The 23218-nt window shown below is 49.8% G+C and overlaps 1 protein-coding gene across 1 annotated transcript in view; it reads left to right on the top strand.

The window, feature by feature from the left end:
• GFRA2 (GDNF family receptor alpha 2) overlaps window positions 1-23218 on the top strand; it is a 103581-nt gene that overhangs the window by 30704 nt on the left and 49659 nt on the right. Inside the window, exon 4 of the mRNA XM_015093118.4 lies at window positions 9822-10176. Coding sequence (XP_014948604.2) covers window positions 9822-10176 — 355 coding nt within the window. The remainder of the gene's footprint in view (window positions 1-9821; window positions 10177-23218) is intronic.

Consider the following 23218-nt stretch of genomic DNA (forward strand, 5'->3'; position numbering starts at 1 on the left):
CCTTAAAATACTCTAAGCACTTTGCATCTTAGAATAAAAGCTGAAGTTCTTATGCTGCCCTGCAAGTCACGTGTGCCCTCTGCTGACTGCTCCTCTGGCTTCTTCTCCCTCTTACATTTGTTTCATTTACAGAACTCCGGCCACTTTCCCTTCCTTTTGCCTGTAACACACTGAGCTCAGTCTGCCTCAGGACCTTTGCACACGCTCTTCCTTTTGCTTGGGATTCTCTGACTTGGGATTGTTTTGCATGTTTCATTCCTGCCCATCATTCTTTCCCAGCTTGGATGTCACCTCCTGGGACAGCCCTTCCCTCTTCCCTCATTCTCTTCTGAATTCTACTTACTTGATTTTCTCCATAGCACTTATAGCACTTTAAGTTGCCCTATTTATTTGTTCCTGCGATTATTACCAGTCTTCCTCTCCTTAGAATAAAAGCCCTGGAGAGCATGGACTCTCTCTCTCAGCTCACAGCTGGATTTCTAAGGTGTGTCATCAGCACATGGAAACAGCTGTTGGCTGACAGCTGCTTGACCCACTGGGATTTGGTGCCGTGTGTGGAGGAGGCAGGTGCAATTGTGAGACCTTGTGTGTGTGTGTGTGTTGTGGTGTGCATACATGCTGTTGCGTTTGCACAGGGCAAGCTGGACTCCTCTCAGCCAGTTTGTAGAGAGAGGGTGGGACAGGGGAGCTTCCTCACTCCCTCCAGACCTCAGAGTCCTGCACAGGTCTGTGTGGGGGGGTGGGATGGGAGTAGACAGGAGAGTCACAACACAGGAAGCCAGATAGTTCAAAACCTGTCATTTTCCAGGTCAGGAAATGAAACCCAGAGAGGGTCAGGCTTCACTGGGGGCTTCCCATGCTTAGGAGAGGCAGAGATGGAATTAGGGCCCAGGTTTCTGACTCCCACTTTAGGGGCTGAGCTGCAGAGCATGGCCCACAGGCCCAGGGTCGGCTGGAGGGTGGACGTGGCGGCCGGAAGCAGGATTAGGGGCAAGGGACAAGCATGGCTGTTTCTTGGAAGGCCGGAAGGGAGAGCTGAAAACCATGGCTCCTGTTGCTTTGAAGCCTTGTGGAAAGAGGAGCATCTTCTTTTTGCTTCCCCAGGGAAAGGCCTATTTGCGATTGGAAGGTTTACCTTCATGAGCTTTCTGGTTGGGGTGAGAGTGAAGCCACTGGGGACATGCCCTGGTAACAACAGAAGCCCATAAGCTTCCTCTGTTGAGGATGGGTTTGGTCGACTGTGGGTGGGCTGTGGGGTGTGTGTGTGCTTGGGGACCAGGCCAGGGGCAGCTCTGCTTCTCCAGTTACTCTCTGGTTCTCCACCTTTGGAAGGCATCCTCAGCATCATGCACAGTTGTGAAATCCAGCTCTCTGGGTGCCAGCCACAGATCGCTCCACTGCGAGGGTCTGGCGTGGGGCGGGCTGAGCCTCTGTGAGTAACAGGCAGATTAAGTGAGTTACAAGTGCACCAGAGTTTGAGAACTTTGAATCAGTTACTTCCCTCCACGGGCAAGCATATTGTTGCTGGAATGGGAGATGGGCATAGGGATAAATATTTTAATTTCAATAGCTGTACGTTTAAGAGGTCTTGGAAAAATTCAGAATTAACATAAAGGTTATCATGCAGGACAAATCTAGGTTGGTATTCAAAAACTTAAAAAGTGAATATTTCATTTTGTTTAAGAATTAAGAGATTAAAAAATTAAATATTAGTGCAAGCCTACTGGTGATGTCATTCATTTGTTAAGCCTTGTCCAACTCTTTGTGACTCCATGGACTGTAGCCCACCAGGCTCCCCTGTCCATGGAATTCTGGAATGGGTTGCCATTTTCTCCTCCAGGGGATCTTCCTGATCCAGGGATTGAATCCAAGTCTCCTGCACTGGCCCACGGGTTCCTTACTACCATCTGAGCCACCAGGGAAGCCCACTGGTAACATGGCCAAAACCATACAGGTGGGACCTGGTAAATGTGGTTTGGTAAACCTAGTTCTGTAAAAGCAAATATTTAAGGATATCGTTTTGAAGGTTTGAAGACAGATCATCATTGGCTCAGGGCAGAGTCCCAGGAGGGAGGGGGGAAGATGGGTGAGGCTTGGCTAGAGTGAAGCTGCCCCTCAACAGTGGGGCCCCTCCTTGCCCTGCCCTCAGGGGGAAGCCAGATTGTGTCCCCAGGGACTGGAGCTGTGTTTTGGGAAGTGCCAGGCGTGGTTAAATCCTACCTCCCTTTCCCAGGACCAGCTGTTACCATTTACTCCTTGGCCCGTTGGGCTGGCGCTGGCGCAGGCCTGGGAGGAATTTCCTGCTCCTGAATCGCTGGCAGGTCTTGTGTGGTCTGTGCAGGGATGGGGCAGGGTAGGGGTGGGGACCTCCCTCCCTGCTGTTTGGATACTTTGGTCCAGGAGCCACAGCCCCACACTGGGCTGGGGGAGGCTGGTATTTGCAATCCAGCATCTTATCCTTCTCCCCCAGTGGAGAGGTTTTTTTTTTTTAAAAATTTTTTATTATTTATTTATTTTTGGCTGCGCTGAGTCTTGGATGCTGTGGGCTTCTCATTGCGGTGACTACTCTTGTTGCCGGGAGCATGGGCTCTAGGGTGTGTAAGCTTTAGTGGGTGTAGCACTCAGGCTCAGTAGTGCAGCCTGTGGGCTCCAGAGCACTCAGACCTCAGTGTTTGTGGCGTGTGGGCTCCGTAGTTGTGGCACAAGGGCTTGGTTACCCCCACGGCTTGTGAAATCTTCCCAGACCAGGGTTCGAACCCGGGTCCCCTGCATGGGCAGGCAGATTCTTAACCACTGGACCACTAGGAAGTCCCTCAGTAGGGACTCTTGAAAAGGATAGCATAACTGTTTGGACTCCCGAGGTTTGTTGTTGTTCAGTTGCTCCGTCGTGTCTGACTCTTGGCGACCCATGGACTGCAGCACACCAGGCTTCCCTGTCCTTCACCATCGCCCAGAGTTTGCTCAAACTCATGTCCATTGAGTTGATGATGCCATCAAATCATCTCATCCTGCGTCATCCCCTTGTCCTCCTGCCTTCAGGAGAACCCTAGGGAGAGGTGCCTTAGTGCAGACGCAGGGGCAGCGCGTGGGCTGAGGAGAGGCCATGCCAGGCCTGTCTGCCTGGGCAGTTTGTTCCTCACTTACCAGGTGAATCAGAGCAGCCCAGCCCCAGGGCCTCTCTCCAGGGTGGAGCGGGGCCCGCTCATCCACCCACTGGCCTCTGTTTCCCCTCCAGGAGGATCAGAAGAGGCATCTTCCTGGTAACTAGGCGATTGTTGTTACTATCGCCACCTTTGTGTGTGTGTGTGTGTGTGTTTCTAGGAAATTTACCAAGTTTTGGCCCAGGGGTTTACATTTCCCACCCCCTTAGCAAAAGCTTTCACTCTTCACGCGCTAAGTGGAAGCCGCGAGGCTATAATTACATTGCATTTGCTCGGGAACTTGCTGAGGGGAGCAGGAGGGTGCACTCGGGAACCTGAAAGAGGCCAAGGGCCTGATTTAGTTGCTGTTCATTCGTGATTTTTGCCCCACTCCCTCTGGGGGCCCTCACATCCTCCTTTTCCTTCACCTCAGGCCCCGGGCTGCGCGGCTGTTCGCTTCCACCAGCCAGCATCCTGACAGGTGCACTGGAGGAGAAAGAGCACCTGGCTGGTCCCGGAGGGCCCTCCCATGGAGGCGGTGCCCCCGGAACAGGCTTTGTGTAGACAGACATCCTTGGGTCCTCGCCTGGCCTGGGCAGAGTGGCTTGGCAGCTGCTCATGGAACTGCTTGGAAGGGCACGTGTACCCCCAGCCCCCGCCACCCCAATTCCATGGCTGAAAACCCTTGCCTGGCTCCCCAGCATCATCTCTGCTGGTGCCTCTTCCACACTCCATCTCCAGACATGCTGCATTGCTGTAGATTCTTGCCAGCCTCTGATCTTGCTGTTTGTTCCCTCTGCCTGGAACCCCCTTTCCACTCTTTCTGCTTCCTCTGCCTCATCCTGTAGGTTGCAGCAGAGCGATCCCTGCTTCTGGGACCTTCTGGTCTGGGCAGGATGATTTTCTCTTGGCTCCTACAGGTAGCACCATGAACTCCCTGACACATGAGCATCACCTTGACCTTGACCCCAGCCATGGGTCTGGGGAGGTGTCTGGCACTTGGTGGGCCCTCAATGAAGATTTGTTAATTGCAACCTAGAGGGGTGGGATGGGGTGGGAGGTTTGAGAGGGAGAGGGCATAGGTATATCTGTGGCTGATTCATATTGAAGTATGGCAGAAACCAACACAATACTGTAAAGCAATTATCCTTCAATTAAAAAATAAATAAAAAAAGATTTGGTAATTGAATGTGTAGGAAAATGAACCTTGATTCCCTCTCTGCCCTAATTCCCCTTTTACTTTTACAAGAAGAGGACAGGCACTCTTTTTTTTTTTCCCTGCCTTTATCAGGCTGCTGTTGGTTAGGCAGGGTGTCGGGAGTGAGGTCTGTTTTTGAAGATTGCCCCCTGGCTTTCACTTTTGAGCACTACTGGGCTGGGGCCCACATTGATGCTTTTTTTTTTTTTTAATTTTTAATTTTTACTTTATTTTGCTTTACATTACTGTATTGGTTTTGCCATACATTGACATGAATCAGCCACGGGTGTACATGCGTTCCCAATCCTGAACCCCCCTCCCACCTCCCACCCCATATCATTTCTCTGGATCATCCCCGTGCACCAGCCCCAAGCATCCTGTATCCTGTATCGAACATAGACTGGCGATTCATTTCTTACCTGATAGTATACATGTTTCAATGCCATTCTCCCAAATCATCCCACCCTCTCCCTCTCCCACAGAGTCTAAAACTCCATTCTATACATCTGTGTCTCTTTTGCTGTCTCGCATACAGGGTTATCATTACCATCTTTCTAAATTCCATATATATGTGTTAGTATACTGTATTGGTGTTTTGTTGCTTTTTTAAAAAAGATTTTTTGATGTGGACCAATTTTAAAGTCATGGGGCAAGTTTCGGCCATGAGGCATGTGGGATCTTGGCTCTGGGACCAGGGATCAAACCTGCACCCTCTGCATTGGAAGGTAAAGTCTTGGCCACTGGCTTCCAGGGAAGTCCCTCCACACTGATATTTGGATGTGGTCCTATACTGACTGATATCCTGGTCCTGTGTCACTTTTGGCTTCCTTAATTTATTAGCCACCATGTTTTGAACGTTTATTATGAACGAGTGAAAGGAAAGAAAGTGTTAGTCACTCAATCATGTCCGACTCTGTGTGACCGCATGGCTCCTTTGTCCATGGAATTCTCCAGGCAAGAATACTGGAGTAAGTTGCCATTCCCTTCTCTAGGGGATCTTCCCTACCCAAGGATCAAACCTGGGTCTCCTGCATTGCAGGCAGCTTCTTTACCAACTGAGCCATCATAATGAGGGAGGCGCATTATGATCTATAGATCCTGTTCTAAATACGTTTATTCTTTCACCCACCACGCACAGATTTAGCCTTCACTATGTACCAGACACTGGCAACCATGGATACACCAGTGAGTGTAATTGACACATCCCCTGCTTTCATGGAGCTTGTATTTAGTTGAAAAATACAAATGATTAAATAAGTATATACTGTGGCAGATGGTGATGAGTGCTCTGCGGAACAGATCAGAGTAGAGGGTGAAGGGAGGGACTTGTTATTATGTGCAGGATGCTCAGGGAGGACTCACAGATAAGGTAACCTTTGAGCAGAGACCTGAAAGGAGTGAGGAAAGGAACTGTGTGGTCATAGGGGTGGGGGAGAGCATTCTAGGCAGAAAGCAGCAAGTGTAAAGGCTCTGAGGTCAGGTCATGAGTGGCACGTCCCAGGAGGAGCAAGGAGGCGAGTATGGTTGGAAGGGAGTAAGTGCAGGGGAAGTGAGTGTGAAGTGAGGTCATATATGGCAGACAGAACTATGTGTGAGTCACATGTGCCATTCAAATTTCTTTAAAAAATTTTTGTTGGCGGATAGTATAGTTAACAACTTGTAAGGTTGTTGGTTTCAAGAGTTGAGCAAAGTGAATGAATTATATACATACATGTGTCCACTTCTTTTTAGATTCTTTTCCCATATAAAGCACAACAGAGTACTGAGTAGAGTTCCCTGTGCTACACAGTAGGTCCTTATTAGTTATCTGTTTTATATATGGTTACATATAGTAGTGTGTATAAGGCAGTCCCAGTCTCCCAATTTACCCCTCCCCCACTGATCCTGAAATTTCTCCCAGCTGCATTAAAAACTTAAAAAGAAGCAAGTGAAATTAATGATATTTTTATTTAACACACTATATCCCAAATATGATTGCTTCAACATATAATCAAGGAAAATGTGATTTGAAATGAAATGCTTTATTATTTTTTCTTATTATGATTTCAAAATCTGGTGTGCACATCTTGTTTCGGGCTAGCTTCATTTCCTGTTCAGTGACCATGTTCAGGAGCGCCCACCATACTGGACAGCATGGATGGAGAGGCCTGTGAATGAGATGGGGATGCCACTGGACGCCCTGGGGCCCGGGAGCATTATCTTTGCCTTAGGTTCTAGAAGGTTTGCTCCAACTGTGATGAGAGAAGACTTCTGGGGGTGGGGAGGGGGTGGGGGTGAAAGGACAGAGCAGGGAGACTGGAAGAGCGGCCCTTAGCAGTACGCAGTGACGATGGTCAGGACCGAGGTGGTGGTGGTGAGGGTGACTGGGTGTAATCTACCAGGTCTTTCTGATGTGGATGAGAGAGGAGTTTAGGAAGGGCAAAGATTTTTGGCCTGAGCTAGTGGAAGCCTGGGCTTGTTTTTTGGAGGGTTGAGGAAGACTGGGGGTGGGGATGCCCCTGGAGGAGCATGTGGAGAGTGGCTTGAGATGCGGGTGTCAGCCTTCCAGGTGGAGCTGATGGGCAGGCAGTTGGACATCTTGAGTCTGCGGTTCAGAGTGGAGGTCTCTGACCTGGCTGGAGGTATAAATTTGGGAGTTGACAGCATACTGATGGTGTTTAGGGCTGAGCGTGAGTGGAAGGCCCAGGAGAGTGGGTGCGTATAGAGAAGAGGGGCCTGAGCCCTGGTGGAGAGGGTGGAAGCAGCAAAGCAGGCCTGGAAGGAGAGCTCACTGAGGCAGCACGAAGGCTGTGAGGAAAGGGGGCTGGAGGAGTCGCCAGCTGTGTCCAGTGTGCCGGCGGGCAGAGCGGGAGGAAACCCTAGGGTCTCTGATCACTGCCAAGTGGGAGGGAAACCCCAGGCCGTGGTGGGTTTAGGAGAGGACGGGAGGGGAGAAGGTGACCACTGGTACAGATGACTTGTTTGAGGGGTTTTGTTTAAAGAGGAGGAGAAAGATAGGTGAAGTGAAGTGAAGTGAAAGTTGTGTTCAACTCTTCATGATCCTGTGGATAATCCATGGAATTCTCCTGGCCAGAATACTGGAGTGGGTTGCCATTCCCTTCTCCAGGGGATTTTCCCGACCCAGGGATCAAACCCGGATCTCCTGCATTGCAGGCAGATTCTTTACCAACTGAGCCACCAGGGAAACCCCTTTAGTAGGGGGTTTGTGGTCACAATTTCTTTTTTTCCCTTAAAGATGTTCAGTGTATTAGCTGATGGAGAAGATGTAGTAACAGGGCAAAATTATCACGAGAAAGAGAGAAATGAGCTGATCATACTCACAGCAGCGCAATAAGGTAGGTACTGTTTTCCAGACGAGGAGACCGAGTAAAGGAAGGCCTGGTCACTTGCTCAAGGCCACCCAGTGATAAGTATAGGACCAGGGATCAATGCAGACGCCTCAGTTTCAGAATGTCCAGTCTTAACTACTCTGCTGGCTTCCCAGCTAGATTTGTGAGGTCTTTGAGAGGATCTTCATCTCACACTTCCATGTCCAGCCCAACACCTCGCAGGGAGAGGGCCGTGCAGAGGTGGGACTTGATAGATCTTTAATGAACAAGTGATTAGAACACTAGGACCTGGGCTGGAAGTGCCATGGGAGGGTGGGCGTGGCGTCCCCGTAGTCCTTCCTACCCTTGTGGGGGTGGGGCATCGAGCAGACAGAAATACTGAAAAGCATTTGTTGGGTGGATGAGGAATGAATGAAAAGCTATGGCTTTTCATCCTGAGCCGGTGGCTGTCTGTGGTGTACCGCGGTGCTGGCTGGATCTGGGCTCCTGCTCAGGTTTGGTGCTAGTGTGCTTGAAGATTCCATTCAGCTCTCACTAGCATGTCATGGAGGGTGAGGGGCGCGTGCAGACTGAACTCCTGCTTCTTTGCTCTGTCTGTCATCAGGATGGACAAGAGACACTCTGTTGTTGGTGGTGGTGGGTCCCTCTGCTGTGTGTTCCCCTCAGAACAACTGAGACTTGGGGGGTGGAGTGGACACCACAGAAGAAGCCTGATAGTTTCTGGGATTACAGCTTTGTGCCCAAGATGTGTTGCTCTGCAGACGGGGGCACCAAGCTCAAAGCCATGGCTCTAACACCAAGGTCCCAGCATTCAGCACATCTGGACTTTGCATGATGAGGGCTCAGCCCTGCCGTAGTCCAAGGCTGGCCTTCAGCCTTCTCCTCACACTGCCGAGCTCCCAGTCCAGCACTTGCTTTCAGTGCTCTCGGCACAAACTGGGCACAGTGGCACCCCCACACCATGGGGCCTTTTGCAATGTGTGGGGACAGTTTCAGTGGTGACAGTGGTGGGGATGAGGATGGTGACAGTAGTTCTGTTTATACCCTGGCTACTGAGATCCCAGAGTGGGAACTTCCTAAGGGCTGGCAGTGCCCCTGACCGGAAGCCCTGTTCATGTATGTGGCTGCTGGGTGCCCAGGGGCCCGTCTTGCATCAGCTGCCACCCTGTTATGTGCTCTTGAGCCAGTCCCTTTGTTTCCCCCTTTCCCACTTTCATGAACGGAGCCATGAACACCCAGTTGCTTGCTTTTTCGTCTTGTGATAAGATTTTTTTAAAATTAAAGTAGAGTTGATTCACAATATTGTGTTAGTTTCAGGTGTACAGCAAAGTGACTCAGTTATATACATATATATTTTCCAATTATTTTCCACTATAGGTTATTGTGAAGCATTGAATATAGCCCCTTGTGCTATACAGTAAATCCTTGTTGCTTATCTGTTTTAAGTGCAGTAGTTTGTATCTGTTAATCCTATACTCCTAATTTATCTCCCTCTCCCCTTTCCCCTCTGGTAACCATAAATTTGTCTTCTGTGAGTCCGTTCTGTCTTGTATATAGATTCATTTGTATTATTTTTTAGATGCCACATATAAGTGATATCATATAATATTTGTCTTTCTCTGTGCCTTACATCATTTAGTATGATAATCTCTAGGTCCATCATGTTGCTGCAAATGGCATAATTTCTTTCTTTTTTATGACTGAATAATATTCCGTTGTATGTATACACCACACCTTATTTATCCATTCATTCTGCATGTGGACACTTGGTTATTGTAAATAGTGCTGCTTTGAACATTGGGGTGCATATATCTTTTTGAATTAGATATAATCTTTTCTGGTTATATGCCCAGGAGTAGGATTGCTGGATCATATGGTAGCTCTATTTTTAGTTTTTTTAAGGAAGCTTCATACTGTTATTGAAAGAAATTTTAAATAAGGTTTTGGATTAACAGTTGTCATCCTAAAAGCACACCATACGTACAGCTTGCTCTGTGGACCCACATGTTAACTCACTTGATCTTAATCACAGCCTTAGGCCAGGAGGGCTGCTAAATAATCTCCATCTAACAGATGAGGAAGCCAAGGCAGAGAGCACAGTGACTCTGGGGGCTGTCCCCACCGTGGGCTGACTGCCCCCTTCCTTCCCTCCAGGGACAGGGGCAGACCCGGCGGTCAGCGCCAAGAGCAACCACTGCCTGGATGCCGCCAAGGCCTGCAACCTGAACGACAACTGCAAGAAGCTGCGCTCCTCCTACATCTCCATCTGCAACCGTGAGATCTCGCCCACGGAGCGCTGCAACCGCCGCAAGTGCCACAAGGCCCTGCGCCAGTTCTTTGACCGCGTACCCAGCGAGTACACCTACCGCATGCTCTTCTGCTCCTGTCAGGACCAGGCGTGCGCCGAGCGCCGCCGCCAGACCATCCTGCCCAGCTGCTCCTACGAGGACAAGGAGAAGCCCAACTGCCTGGAGCTCCGCAGCCTGTGCCGGACAGACCACCTGTGCAGGTAGGGGCTGCTGCAGCTCCGCGGGGAGCCGGTAGGGGGCGCTCTGCCCGCTCTGTGTTCCGGTGTCTGCTGGGCTACCATCGTGAGCCGAACAAAGAGGGTGACTGGGATATGTGCAAAATGTATTGTCATCCATCCATCCATCCATTCATTCATCCATTCGTCTGTGCATTCCTTTATTCAGTACAGATTTATTGTGCTGTGCGCCCAGCTTCATGCTAAGCACTGTGGGGTAACTAAGATGAACCACTGTAGGAGCTCCTAATTTAAAATCAGAGACCCTAGAGCCTGGAGTAAGAGAGGACCTTCAGTGACTTTAAGTCCACCTTTCCTCCTTTAAGGAAGCCCCAGCCATTATCCCATTATCCCAATGAGGTCCTCTGACCATCAGGGAAGGGCTCTTGCACATCCCAGAGGCAGCTCCTTCACACTGAGAGCTGAGCTCAGCAAATGTTGGATAGAGTGTGGAGCATCTGATGGTCCTGGGTCTGAGTCCTGACTTTTCCACTCACTAGCTGTGTGACTTGGAGCCTGTTTTTCAAATGTCCTGAGTCTCCATTCCTTTACTTGTGAAATGGGAATAAAACACCCACATCACAGCATTATTATGAAGATTAGATGACATGTGTGTTAAAGCTTAGCACAGAGTTTGGCATAAAGTAATTGCTTAATGAGTATCTAATTATTTGGAAGGTTTGTTTTGTTAAAGCGAGTTGAAATGTGTGTCCATAATTCTCCTGTTCTTCCTGTGTGTTATTAACATATTTATTGAGCCTCTGTGGCATCCAGTGAGTGGTTCTAAAGCATGGGCAAGCAGAGGTGAACACAGTGCTCCCCAATCCAGAAGGGAGACAGAGGAGGGGAGCAGGGATCCCAACGCCGTGGGCTGAGAGCTGTGGGCTCCCACAGGCAAGTGTGTAGGGGGAGGACCTTGCCTCAGCCTGGGGATACAGAGGACGGGACCTTGAACTGAACCTTGGAACATGAGAATGAGAAAGCCAGGGAGTGAGTCTGGCATGCAAATACAAGGAACACACAATGAGTCCACTTCTTGTGGAGGGCAGCTGTTAAATGGACGTGTGGATGAAACATCTTTTTCAGATTATATCTTGTGTTACTTGTATGTGGGAAAAGCATATGTGAAGGCTGGAGGATAGGAGAGAGCCTGGGGTTATGGGTCCCTGTAGGTGGTGGGTGCACGTGGAGCTGGGTCCTGGGGAGGAGAGGTCAGAGGTGTTGCTGCTGGGGAGATAGCAACTTCGATCATGCAGATAAGCAGAGCCTGCTTACTGCATTCCAGTCAGCAGTCTTTTATACAGTTTATCTCATTAGTTCTTGCAACGAGGCTATGAGGAAGATGCTGTTATCATCCTTATCTGCCAAATGATCAAATAGAGGAAGTAACTTGCCCAAGGTCGCACAGCTCCCTTGTTTCAGAGCTGGATCTTATCTCCAGTGTTTTCCTCCAAAGTAGCACCCTGGTCTGGACTAGAGAGGGGCTGTGGGCATGGAGAGAAATGTGTCAGTTGAGTATCCGCGTATCAGTATCCGTGTGTAAGTGTATGAGCATATCAGTATTAGTAGTGTATCAGTGTGTAACAGGCCTGGGGGCTGGTGGAAAGTTCCCTGGAGGCAGTACCATTTCTGTTTTGTTTACTCCACACTTGGGATGGCTCAGATGGTAAAGAATACACCTGCAATGTGGGAGACCTGGATTCGATCCCTGGGTTGGGAAGATCCCCTGGAGAAGGGAAAGGCTACCCACTCCAGTATTCTTGCCTGGAGAATTCCATGGACAGAGGAACCTGGTGGACTACAGTCCATGGAGTCACAAAGGGTCGGACACGACTGAACGACTCTCATTTTCACTTTTACTTTACTCCACACTTTGTCCTGCACATACAGCCTGGCTCACTGCAAGCACTCTGTGAACATCAGTTGAATGAATACGTGAGTGGTGGCCACCATGTTTCCTCGTTTGATAATTATGGGGCAATGGAGCCATTCGACAGGCATGTTGAATGTGCAGCGTGGACTATTGCCATCCCCATGATGTCTTGGGGGCATCTGAATCTATGGTCCTGGAGCTCAATGAAGAAGATGGAGTGGAGGAATGGGATTGGGGTTGTTTTGGGGACCTGGGAGAACAGGGCTGCAGAGGGAAGGGAGCTCCTGGCCTGCGTGGCTTAAGGGGAGGCATTGCCTTGGTTTGGAAAATGAGCTGGAGTTTGGAGAAGGACTCCAGGACCCCCCCCCCTTGGGGCTGGAAAAGCCTGAAGAAGGTGGGCTTTTCTCTTTTGCTTGCTTATAGAAACATACCTTATTGCCTACAAAAACGATAGGAGTGGGCTTCCCTGATAGCTCAGTTGGTAAAGAATCTGCCTGCAATGCAGGAGACCCCAGGTCAATTCCTGGGCTGGGAAGATCCCCTGGAGAAGGGACGGGCTACCCACTCCAGTATTCTGGCCTGGAGAATTCCATGGACTATATGTAGTCCATGGGGTCATAAAGAGTTGGACAGGACTGAGTGACTTTCACTTTCAAAATGAATCTATGAACACAACAAGAGGATGATTAGAAGTAGAAAACTCAGGCCCAGAAAAGGAAGTTGGGCACCAAGGCAGCACATGTGTGCTCTAGGGTGGGGTGGTCCTGGGCTGGGTGAGTCCTCACCTGGGTGAGTCCCAGCTGAGTCACCAGGCTGGTGAGTCTCTCAGCTTCCTGAGAGCTGAGAGAAAGTCAAGACTTGATGGGGACGACACTCCCAAACTCTGATCCGAGGAACCTACTGATTATTGAGTGGAGACGTGATTCTCCTTGTCCTAAATGCTACACTGACCTTGTCAGGCTGCATGACGCGCAGTGTATGTAGGGTGACAGGATGGATGAGGGACTGGAGGGGCTAGAGGCCAAGCCTGAGTCCAGGATCAGTGACCAAAAGCTGGGGCACTGGGACTAAGGCCAGGTGCACCAGGGCTGTGGGCAGTGGGCATGGCATCAAGCCTCAGGTGGACGTATCTCTGGGGTCCTGAGCAGAGCAAGCTTGGGAACACTGGCAACCCCTCTTACTAGTGGTGTTTTAAGGGAGGAAAAGACCCTGATATTGGGAAAGGTTGAAGGCAAAAGGAGAAGAGGGCAGCAGAGGATGAGATGATTGGACGACAGCATTGATTTAATGGAGATGAGTTTGAGCAAACTCTGGGAGATAGTGACGGACAGGGAAGCCAGGTTTCCTACAGTCCCTGGGATCGCAGAGTTCGGACACGACTGAGTGACTGAACAACAAGGGAGGACAATACACATAGCTCCTAAGGAGATGGGAGAGTGTGGAGCAGGGTGTTTAAACAAGACTACCGGGAGGATCAAGAATGAGTTGTCCCGGGACCTGAGGGCTGACCGTTTCTGAGAGGCACTGAGCCAAGCCTATGAGTGCCATGTGCCTGCTGTAAATTTAGACAACGGCAACCACGGGAATCCCAGCAAACATGCTGTGTCTGGATTACCGAGTTGGGTCCCGCGTAGGAAGTTCCAGGTACTCCCAGATGTGGCTAGAACCAGGATGTTCTAATACTCCCAGTCTAGAACCAGGGTGTTCTTCTAATGCATCTTCCACAACTCTGGTCCCATCCAGCTCCCATCCCCAGGCAGATTTAAAGTGTGGTCCTGCAAGTAGGACTCCAATGGCTCAGCAGGTAAAGAATCCGCCTGCAATGCAGGAGACACAGGAGGTGAAGGTTCTTCCCTGGGTTGGGAAGATCCCCTGGAGAACAGAATGGCAACCCACTCCAGTATTCTTGCCTGGAGCGTCCCATGGACGGAGGAACCTGGTGGGCTACAGTTCATGGGGTTGTAAAGAGTTGGACACAACTGAGCGACTAAGCACGTACCTGCAAGTGGGAGGATGAGGGATAAAGGCAGAACCTGTGTTTAGGGTGAGTCTGGCAGGATCTGGGGATCCATTACAGTGTGGCCATGTATCCTTGGGGAGCTCTGCCTGTGACTCAGTGTGGGAGGTGGGTGGACGAGGTTGCCATGATGACCCTGCAGCCGGGAAACCTACCTTCTGTGCTTGCCCTACCCCTGGTCTCCTGAGAAGTCCTGGATGACTGTTTCATTGCCTATGCCCTGGGCTTCTTCACGGATCAAACAAGGATGCTCCCCATTCTCCCAGGACACCTCTTAGTCTTTGGGTCTAAGTCCATCACACGGCTTCCCTGTCTGCCTTCTCCCCCTGTGCTTCTCCTTGAGGTCATGTTTCCAGAGAGGTGAGCTCTTGGTACAAAAGGAAATGACCAGAGATGCCTCATTAAGGTAGGTGGGGTGGAAGGACAGGTCTGAAGGAGAGGAGCTGACTTCTTTCCATGCTCTTGCAGGCTTGGCTCACTGACGCCTGAACCCTGCCTCTGTGGTCTGTGATGGCCCAGGGAGTGAGGAGTGCCTGGGGAGGGACTCCTGGAGACCAGGCAGTTCTCCACTGTGCCCTCCCTTCCCTCCTGGCCTTGGTGACCTGGCCAGGTTTCTGCCCACTTGGTGGGCACCACAGGTGGACATCTTGACTGCGAGAGGGAGAGCCCAGTGCCAGTGTGTTTGGAGCAAGAACTGGGGACCCTCAAGTCTTTCTTTCCTGGATACTTTAATGGATGGAACTGGCCTTGATGGGGTTCATGGGAAAGCCTCTCTGGGCTGACTCTTTGGGAATGCGGCCGTGGCAGCCTTCTCCTAGGAATATACCCCACACTCTAGGGCTCGAGTGCCCAGTTTGCACTTCACTGGACCTGTCGACCCCCCATCAGCTCTGGGACTTGGCTCAGCTCTGCCCAGGCTTCTCTTTGAGTGAATCTTGGCCCATGACTTCTATGGGGGCTTTTCCCTGAGTGAATCTTGGCCCAAGACTTCTATGGGGGGCAGCTCTACAAGACTCCCTTCACCTGGCACGACATTAAAGTAAATCCATTGATGTGCTGTGCACTGCCCCCAGAAGTAGGCCTCGTATATCCCGTGTGATATTTAACAGACTCTGCTGTGCTGTCTTATGAATGTCACTAAGAACTAAACAGAAGGGTTTGAAGAAGCTTTGGTTAAACAAGGGTATTTTCCTGCTGGGGCCCCGGGGTGTTGAAAGCATTTCTGAATCCTCTCCCTGCTCTTTGGACCAGGATCAGCTTGGGGTCAGAGGGAGGGAGCCTCTGAGAGTGGGAGCTTCCTGCTTGAGCCACGGGTCCAACTCATCTTGAAGTTTCACCCCAGGAACCCTGCTTTCTGCCTTCATCTGGTTCATGTCTCATGGGCATTGATTGCTGTGGACTTAGGACCAGGAGAGGCTTTTCTTTTCAAAGGCTTCTGATGTGGAGTCTGGAAAGCCTGGAGAATCTCCTGGAATGATTCCATGGAATTTGGCTAATTTCTCTCACCCCAGCCCTTCAGTGGGCCATGACCTACTTCCTTTTTAGAACATAAACTTTTGGTTTCTACTTTCTCAGTTTACAGTCATTGCAAGGATGGTTCAGACTGTGTGTGTGTGTGTGTGTGTGTGTGTGTGTGTGTGTGTGTGTGTGTGTGTAGGGTGTGGTTGTGGGGCTATGGGAAGGATGATTGTGATTGTGTTGTCTTGTAAACTGTGTGCCTGTAGGTCTTGCTTGGAGAGGCCCCCTAGAATGCCCTGTTCTTCTTGGTCTGCCAAGAGGATATGGATATAAATAACTCAGGGCTGGCCCTGTGCCACATCTCCAGCTGTAATTTAACCTCTGGGTGCTGAGGACGTGTATAAATAGTTTTCAGCTTGGGGCTACCCTAGCTGGGCTCCTTTATGTAGTGGACATTGTCCTTGTCCGAGAGGGTTGCTGGCAAGGCAGAGGGTTTGGGGTCCCCTGTCTCAGCTGTCTGCAAGGAGTGGGGAGGTGCCCCTTCAGCAAGACCCTTGCCCCCTTGCCTAGCTTGAAGTGTGCCTGGTATCTGTAAGCAGTGTGGATGGACAGGTCTGGGTTTGATTCTTGGCTCTCTGAGGCTGTCTCTGAGCTCCTTCTGGACTCTACAGAATCTGTTGGCTGATGTTTTCATCAGGTTAGCGCAAAATGGTTATTTTCATAGGTGGTTGGGGGGCTTCCAAGCCTTTCCTTCATTATTTATTTATTTATTTTTCCTTCTTTATTTTTTAATTTTTTTACTTTACAATACTGCATTGGTTTTGCCATACATCAGGATCTTGAATCTTGAAATCATATGTAAAGTTTCATGTGTATTTTCTGGAGAGAAACTTGTTGCTTTCATTAGATTCTTAAAGGATTCCTTGACCTCCCCCAAATTAAGGACCTCGTCCATCTCCAGATGGCCAACTTGGATTGGCTGCCTAGAGGATTATGAATCTAGCAAAGGGAGCTGTGATTGATTAGTGATGCCTGCCACTGACGTGGAAGGGGCAGAATCATGGATGGGGCAGATCCGCTAGAACCCAGCTAGTCATTCCTGGGACCACTGGTTCACCAGTAGCAGCAGGAATGGGGGTCCTGGGGTCATTCCTTTATTCATTTTCTAAAAGTTTTTTAAAATTTATTTATTTATTTTTGGCCGAGTTGGCTCTTCTTTGCTGCATGTTAACCCTAATTGCGGTGAACGGGGCCTACTCTTCCGTGTGGTGGGCAGGCTTCTCACTGTGGTGGCTTCTCTTGTTGTGGAGTACAGGCCCTAGGTGCATGGGCTTCAGTAGTTGTGGCGCACAGACTCAGTTGCCCCATGGCACGTGGGATCTTAGTTCCCTGACCAGGGGTAGAACGCGTGTGCCATGCGTTGGGTGGTCGATTCCTAACCACTGGACCAACAGGGAAGTCCCTCCTTTATTCATTTGACAACTGTTTGTTGATCATCCACTCTGGGCCAGGCTTCATGTTGGGCTTGGAGAGTTGATGAAGTAGGTGGAGGCCCTTGACGCTCCAGTGACAGGACACACGTGATTGACTGCCTCGGCAATGGGAATAGAACCACGCCGTGAGCTAGATGGTAGCATTTCCACTCAGGTTCTCTTGAAATCCCAGTTCTGCTCTGCCCCCTACCAAGCCATCCCTGGGTTACCCTGGTGGCCCAGAGAGGAGCTGTTTCTTGGGGCAGATGAGCCATAGACGCATGAAGCTTGTTCAGAGGTCCGTCTGGCCTTGGAGCAGAGCTGTGCCCAGGAGTGCCATGGGATAAAGAGGTCACCATCCTCCTGAAGAAGACTCAACCAGCAAGGTTGCAGTGGCTGGGGAGGGGCTTGGCGTCCTTCATCTGGCCAGAGACTGTGAGACCCATCTTCTCCTTGGGGATTCCATGCTGGCTTCTGCTACTGGCCTCATAAGGGGTCCTGCTCACCCTTGATCTTTGGGCTAAGAGTGCCCAGAGTATTCCTCTTGGAATTTCCTGTGGCAAATTGACACAAGGCTGGAATGTGAAACATTGCTAAAGGCTCTGGGAAAACAAACACAGAGAGAAGCTGCAGCCTAGATATTTAGTTTGCAAGATACGGTTTCCATGACTTCTTGTTCTGGCCGCTACAGGGAGGTCAGAATGACCGGACAGACAGCACCTGTACACCTGGGCTCCCTAAAGCTCACACCCCAGAGAGATGAGGTGCACCCCTTGTCTAGAACTGGTGGAGTTCTGAGTGAGAACCCGCTCATCCCTGGGTGATTGGCAGGAGGAATGACCCTCTGTGAGGGGATGCTGCTTATGCAGAGAGAATCAGAGTACAAGTCACTCAGGTTTGTTCACACTAGAGGCGTCACCTATGATTGGCTGTTGTGGGTGGGGCAGGGCATGCTCTCAGCAACCCAGATGCTGCTTCATTCACTGGGCTTCTTGATATTTCTGCTTCCACCCAGTGATGTGGACTTTTTCCTTGCTACTGTCTCTATCCACTGGGGCTGCTATAACAAAATACCATGGACCAGAGCGTTTACCCAACAAATACTTCTTTCTCACAGTTCTGGAGGCTGGAATCCAAGGTGAGGTTGTCAGCACAGTTGGAGTCTTGGTGAGGGTCCTCTTTGGAGTAGTGTTCTTGCTCTTCCGTGGCTGGTGCTCACCGAGAGGGACTGGGTGTTTCTTCCTCTTTTCATAAGGCTGCTAGTCCCGTCATGGTGCTCTACCCTCATGATCTAATTGCTTTTCAAAGACTCCACCTCCAAACACCATCACCTGGGGAATTAGGGTTCAACAGATCAATTTTGGGAGGACACAAACATTCAGTTTGTAGCACCTAGTGTGTGTGTGTGTGTGTGTGTGTGTGTGTGTTAGTTGTTCATTCATGTCCAACTCTTTGTAACCCCGTGGACTGTAACCTGCCAGGCTCCTCTGTCTATGGGATTTTCCAGGCAAGAATACTGGAGTAGGTAGCCATTCCCTTCTCCAGGGGATCTTCCCGATCTAGGATTGAACCTGGGTCTCCTGCACTGCAATCAGATTTTTTTTTAACCATCTGAGCCACCAGGAAAGCCCTAGAGTTACACATCATTCAGCGTCTGTTTGGTTCTCATCTGTCTGAGCCCTCTCGTAGCCTCTCCTTCCATTGACATGTTCTATTTTTTTATGTAGACATTGTTTGATTTAGTTCTGTTGAAGTTTAGCTGATTAACAATGTTGTGTTCATTTCTGCTGTACAGCAAAGAGATTCAGTTATACATACACAGACATTCTTTTTCTTAGTCTTTTCCATTATGGTTTAGCATAGGATGGTGAATATAGTTCCGTCCACTATGCAGTAGGACCTTGTTGTCACTGATGCTTCCTAGAACTTGTCTGCATCCTTCCTGTGGCACTGATCCTGTGGCTTTCTGTTGATACTTTATCTTCCCAATTAGGTCTCTTTAAAATATTCTTATATATAATATATGTATATGCTTGCGTGCTCAGTCACTTCAGTTGTGTCCAACTCTTTGTGACCCCATGGACTGTAGCCTGCCGGGCTCCAATGTCCGTGGGATTGCCCAGGCAAGAATACTGGAGTGGGTTGCCATTCCCTTCTCCAGGGGATCTTTCTGACTCAGGGATCAAACCCGTGTCTCTTACATCTCCTGCATTGGAAGGCAGGTTCTTTACCATTAGTGCCACCTGGGAAGCTCGCATATATATATGTACCACTATATATATGTATACGTATATAAAATTTATTTATTTATTTAACAAATATTTATTACGTGCCAGGCACTGTGCTAGACACTGGATATAGATATTGGAGAGCACAATAGAGATGGTCCACACCCTCTTGGAGCTTATAGTTTGATGGAAGAGATAGACAATAATCAAGCAAACAATGTATATGATTAACAAGCAACACAGTATATATGATAATCAAGCAAAGTATATGATTAACATCCTTGAAATGAGCAGGATGTAGAAATAGAATGTAATAGGGGAAGAAGGGGGGACCTCCTTGGGCAGAGCAGTCAGGGAACATTTATCTGAGGGGGTGACATTTAAGCTGAGACCTGAAGAATGAGAAGCCAGAAGAAAGACAGGTGGGAGAAAGAACATCTCACACGGAGGCAATAGCATGTGCAGGAGCTGGTTGAAGGGAGGAACTTGGCATTTCTGGGGCGGTGAGAGGAGGCTAGTGTGGCTGGAGCTGAGGGAACCAGGGAGAGACCTACAGGCAGGGCTAGGTCACATGGGGCCATCCCAGGCTGGGGCAAGGAATCTGGATTTATTCTTTTTTTTTTTTAAACGTTTATTTGGCTGCACTGGGTCTTACTTGCAGCATGTGGAATCTTCAGTTTTGGCGTGTGAACTCTTAGTTGCAGGATGTGGGATCTAGTTCCCTGATCAGGGATTGAACCTGGGGCCCCTGCATTGGGGGCGTGGAGTCTTAGCCACTGGACCCCCAGGGAGGTCCCCAGAAGCTTTTTTTCTATTAAGTGTACTCAGAATAAATCTAGAGACTTCCCTGGCTGTCCAGTAGCTGAGACTCCACGCTCCCACTGCAGGGGGCCTGGGTTGATCCATGGTCAGAGAACTAGGTCCTACGTGCTGCAGCTAGGGGTGTGCATGCTGGAGCTAAAGGTCCTGCATGCCGCAACAAAGACAGAGGATCCTGTGAACTGCAACCGAGACCTGGCACAGCCAAGTGAATAAACAGATGTTAAAAATAAATAAATAAAAAGCAGGAAGCTTCTGAAGTCAACTAGTAATATTATCGAAAGTGTGATAATGGATGATGACTCTGGCTACTGGGTGGAGAATTAAGGGAGGCAGCAAGAATGACCTCAGAGAGACCGGAGAGGAGGTGATTTAAGTATCACTAGATCTGAGACGACAGCAGCCCAGGCCAGGAGGGTGGCTGTGCGGAGTGAGATAAGTGCATAAATCTGAGATATTTTGGAGATGGAAATGATGTACCTTGATGTGGGAGTGAGGGAGACAGAAGAGCTCAAGGAGAGCTCACGGGTTTCTGGCTTGAGCCCCCTGGTGGGCGATGATGCCATTTCCTGGGATGGCGAAGGCTTGGAGGGGGAGAGTTCCATTCCAGGCCTGTGAATTGTACTTGTCCAGCAGGATCCTTTGAAGCACGGGAATTCTTCATCACTCGGCCTTTGGTGGGCTGAGGATGCTCAAGAAAAGACTCCCTGGATGTGTTCTTCAGAGGGGCTGGTGTTGCAGCCCTGGCTTCAGATCCTTACCTTGGCAGTTGTGAGAGCTTGACTGGGTTTTTTAACATCACACAACCTCTGTGCTTCTTGTAGAAATCAGGACAGTTACACCTACAAAGAAGCTTGGTCCCTTATTCCCCAGGACTTCTGGGGTGCTCCAATGCTAGGTACTCAGCACCCAGGATGCTGAGTTAAACCTTGGGCTGTGCGGGCTGTGAGGTGGAGGTCCAGCCCCCAAGGCTGGCAGGGGCCGTCAGGGAAGGCAGCTTGGAGGAGGTGTCCGAGCTGAGCTTGAAGGAGGAGCAAGCAGGCCTGTTTTAGAAGGCGGCCCTTCTGGTTCTCTCAGAGGATATGTGTGTCTCGAAAAGGAGGGGGCAGGCAAGGGAGAATCAGCTTATAAAACCTTTGTGCATTTTGCCAAGGAGTCTGATTTTCTTAGAAGACAACAGGGAGCCATGATGTGTTTAAGGCAGGAGAAAGACCCAGTATGGTTAGTACTTTAGAAAGGAAGATCCCTTTGGCCACTGTGCACACAGTGGGTCAGAGGAGAGAGAGGCTGGAGATGCAGGTGTCCTAGGGGCCCACTGTAATGGGGCCTGAGATCAGGAGTGCCGAGCCAGCGGGTGTGAGCGGTGAGGCTGGTTCCCAGAACTAGCTGGATGTGGACAGGGAGGGAGTGGGAGGAGGCAGGTGGACACCGGCTGGCTGACAAAGTCATTACTACCCGAGATATGGGAGCAGGGGGTCTGGGCATAGTGTTAATGTTAGTCTCTTCAGTCGGGTCTGACTCTTTGTGACCCCATGAACTGTAGCCCACCAGGCTCCTCCATCCCTGGATTCTCCAGGGAAGAATACTGGAGTGGGTTGCTATGCTCTTCTCCCAGGAATCTTCCCAACTCAGGGATTAAACCTGGGTACCCTGCATTGCAGACAGATTCTTTATCGTCTGAATTACCAGGGAAGCCCCAGTCTGGGCATAGAGGGAAGGTGTTTGGGTTTTGAACTTGTTTATTGGGAAGCCTTTGGAACAGGCAAGTGGAAATGTATATGTGGGAGTTTGGGAGAGAGGTCGAGGCTTGAGATTGAGATTATGGGATTAAGTGAAATAAAGTAGGAAGAGCTGTGAGGAAGAGCCTTTGGGCACAGAGGCACACAGTAAACGTTAGTCCCTTCAAAGAGCTTGTAAGCTCATTTGGGGAGACAAGGCTCACACGTGTGGAAACATTTAATATGAAGAGGATGCCCTGCTTAATTAAGTGTTGTAAGGATTAAGCTGCCTGCTGTGGGTGTTCAGAGGAAGGGAGCCGTGTGGCTGGAAGAGCCACGTTAGGTGATGTGGAGTAGGGATCCTGCAGCTGGGGGGAAGGAAGCTTCTGGAACGGGGCGGGAGGGGAAACCAGACTGGACATGGATGTTCCAGAAGAGAGGGATGTCCTGCTCGGAGCACAGGTGCCCGTGGGGAGACACTGGGAAGATAAGGACTCCTGCAGCCCCTCCCAGCCTCCCACCTGTCAGTTCCTGATTCCAGCAGACTCCAAACTTGTTGCTCAATAACAGGAAGAAACAGAGGCAGGTGAAGAGTCCTGGTTTAGGAGTTATACTAAATCCTAATATTACTGCTTCATGGGAAGTAGATGGGGAAACAGTGGAAGCAGTGTCAGACTTTATTTTTTTTGGCTCCAGAATCACTGCAGATGGTGACTGCAGCCATGAAATTAAAAGACGCTTACTCCTTGGAAGGAAAGTTATGACCAACCTAGATAGCATATTCAAAAGCAGAGATATTACTTTGCCAACAAAGGTCCATCTAGTCAAGGCTATGGTTTTTCCAGTGGTCATGTATGGATGTAAGAGTTGAACTGTGAAGAAAGCTGAGCGCCAAAGAATTGATGCTTTTGAACTGTGGTGTTGGAGAAGACTCTTGAGAGTCCCTTGGACTGCAAGGAGATCCAACCAGTCCATCCTAAAGGAGATCAGTCCTGGGTGTTCATTGGAAGGACTGATGCTAAAGCTGAAACTCCAATACTTTGGCTGCCTGATGCGAAGAGTTGACTCTGATGCTGGGAGGGATTGGGGGCAGGAGGAGAAGGGGCTGACAGAGGATGAAATGGCTGGATGGCATCACCGACTCGATGGACGTGAGTTTGAGTGAACTCTGGGAGTTGGTGATAGACAGGGAGGCCTGGTGTGCTGCAATTCATGGGGTCGCAAAGGGTCGGACACGACTGAGAGACTGAACTGAATATTACTGCAGCTCTGCGACTACCTTGGTCCATAACTAACTCTATGATCTTGTTGGAAACTGGAATGAGTTACCTTGTTAGGTAGGAGTTCCCCACTCTAAGGGGCTTCCCTGGTAGCTCAGATGGTAAAGAATCTGCCTGTAGTGCAGGAGAGCCAGGTTTGATACCTGAGTTGGGAAGATCCCC

Source organism: Ovis aries, chromosome 2 (assembly GCF_016772045.2).
Source record: "Ovis aries strain OAR_USU_Benz2616 breed Rambouillet chromosome 2, ARS-UI_Ramb_v3.0, whole genome shotgun sequence".
In the NCBI taxonomy this organism is placed as follows: Eukaryota; Metazoa; Chordata; class Mammalia; order Artiodactyla; family Bovidae; genus Ovis; species Ovis aries.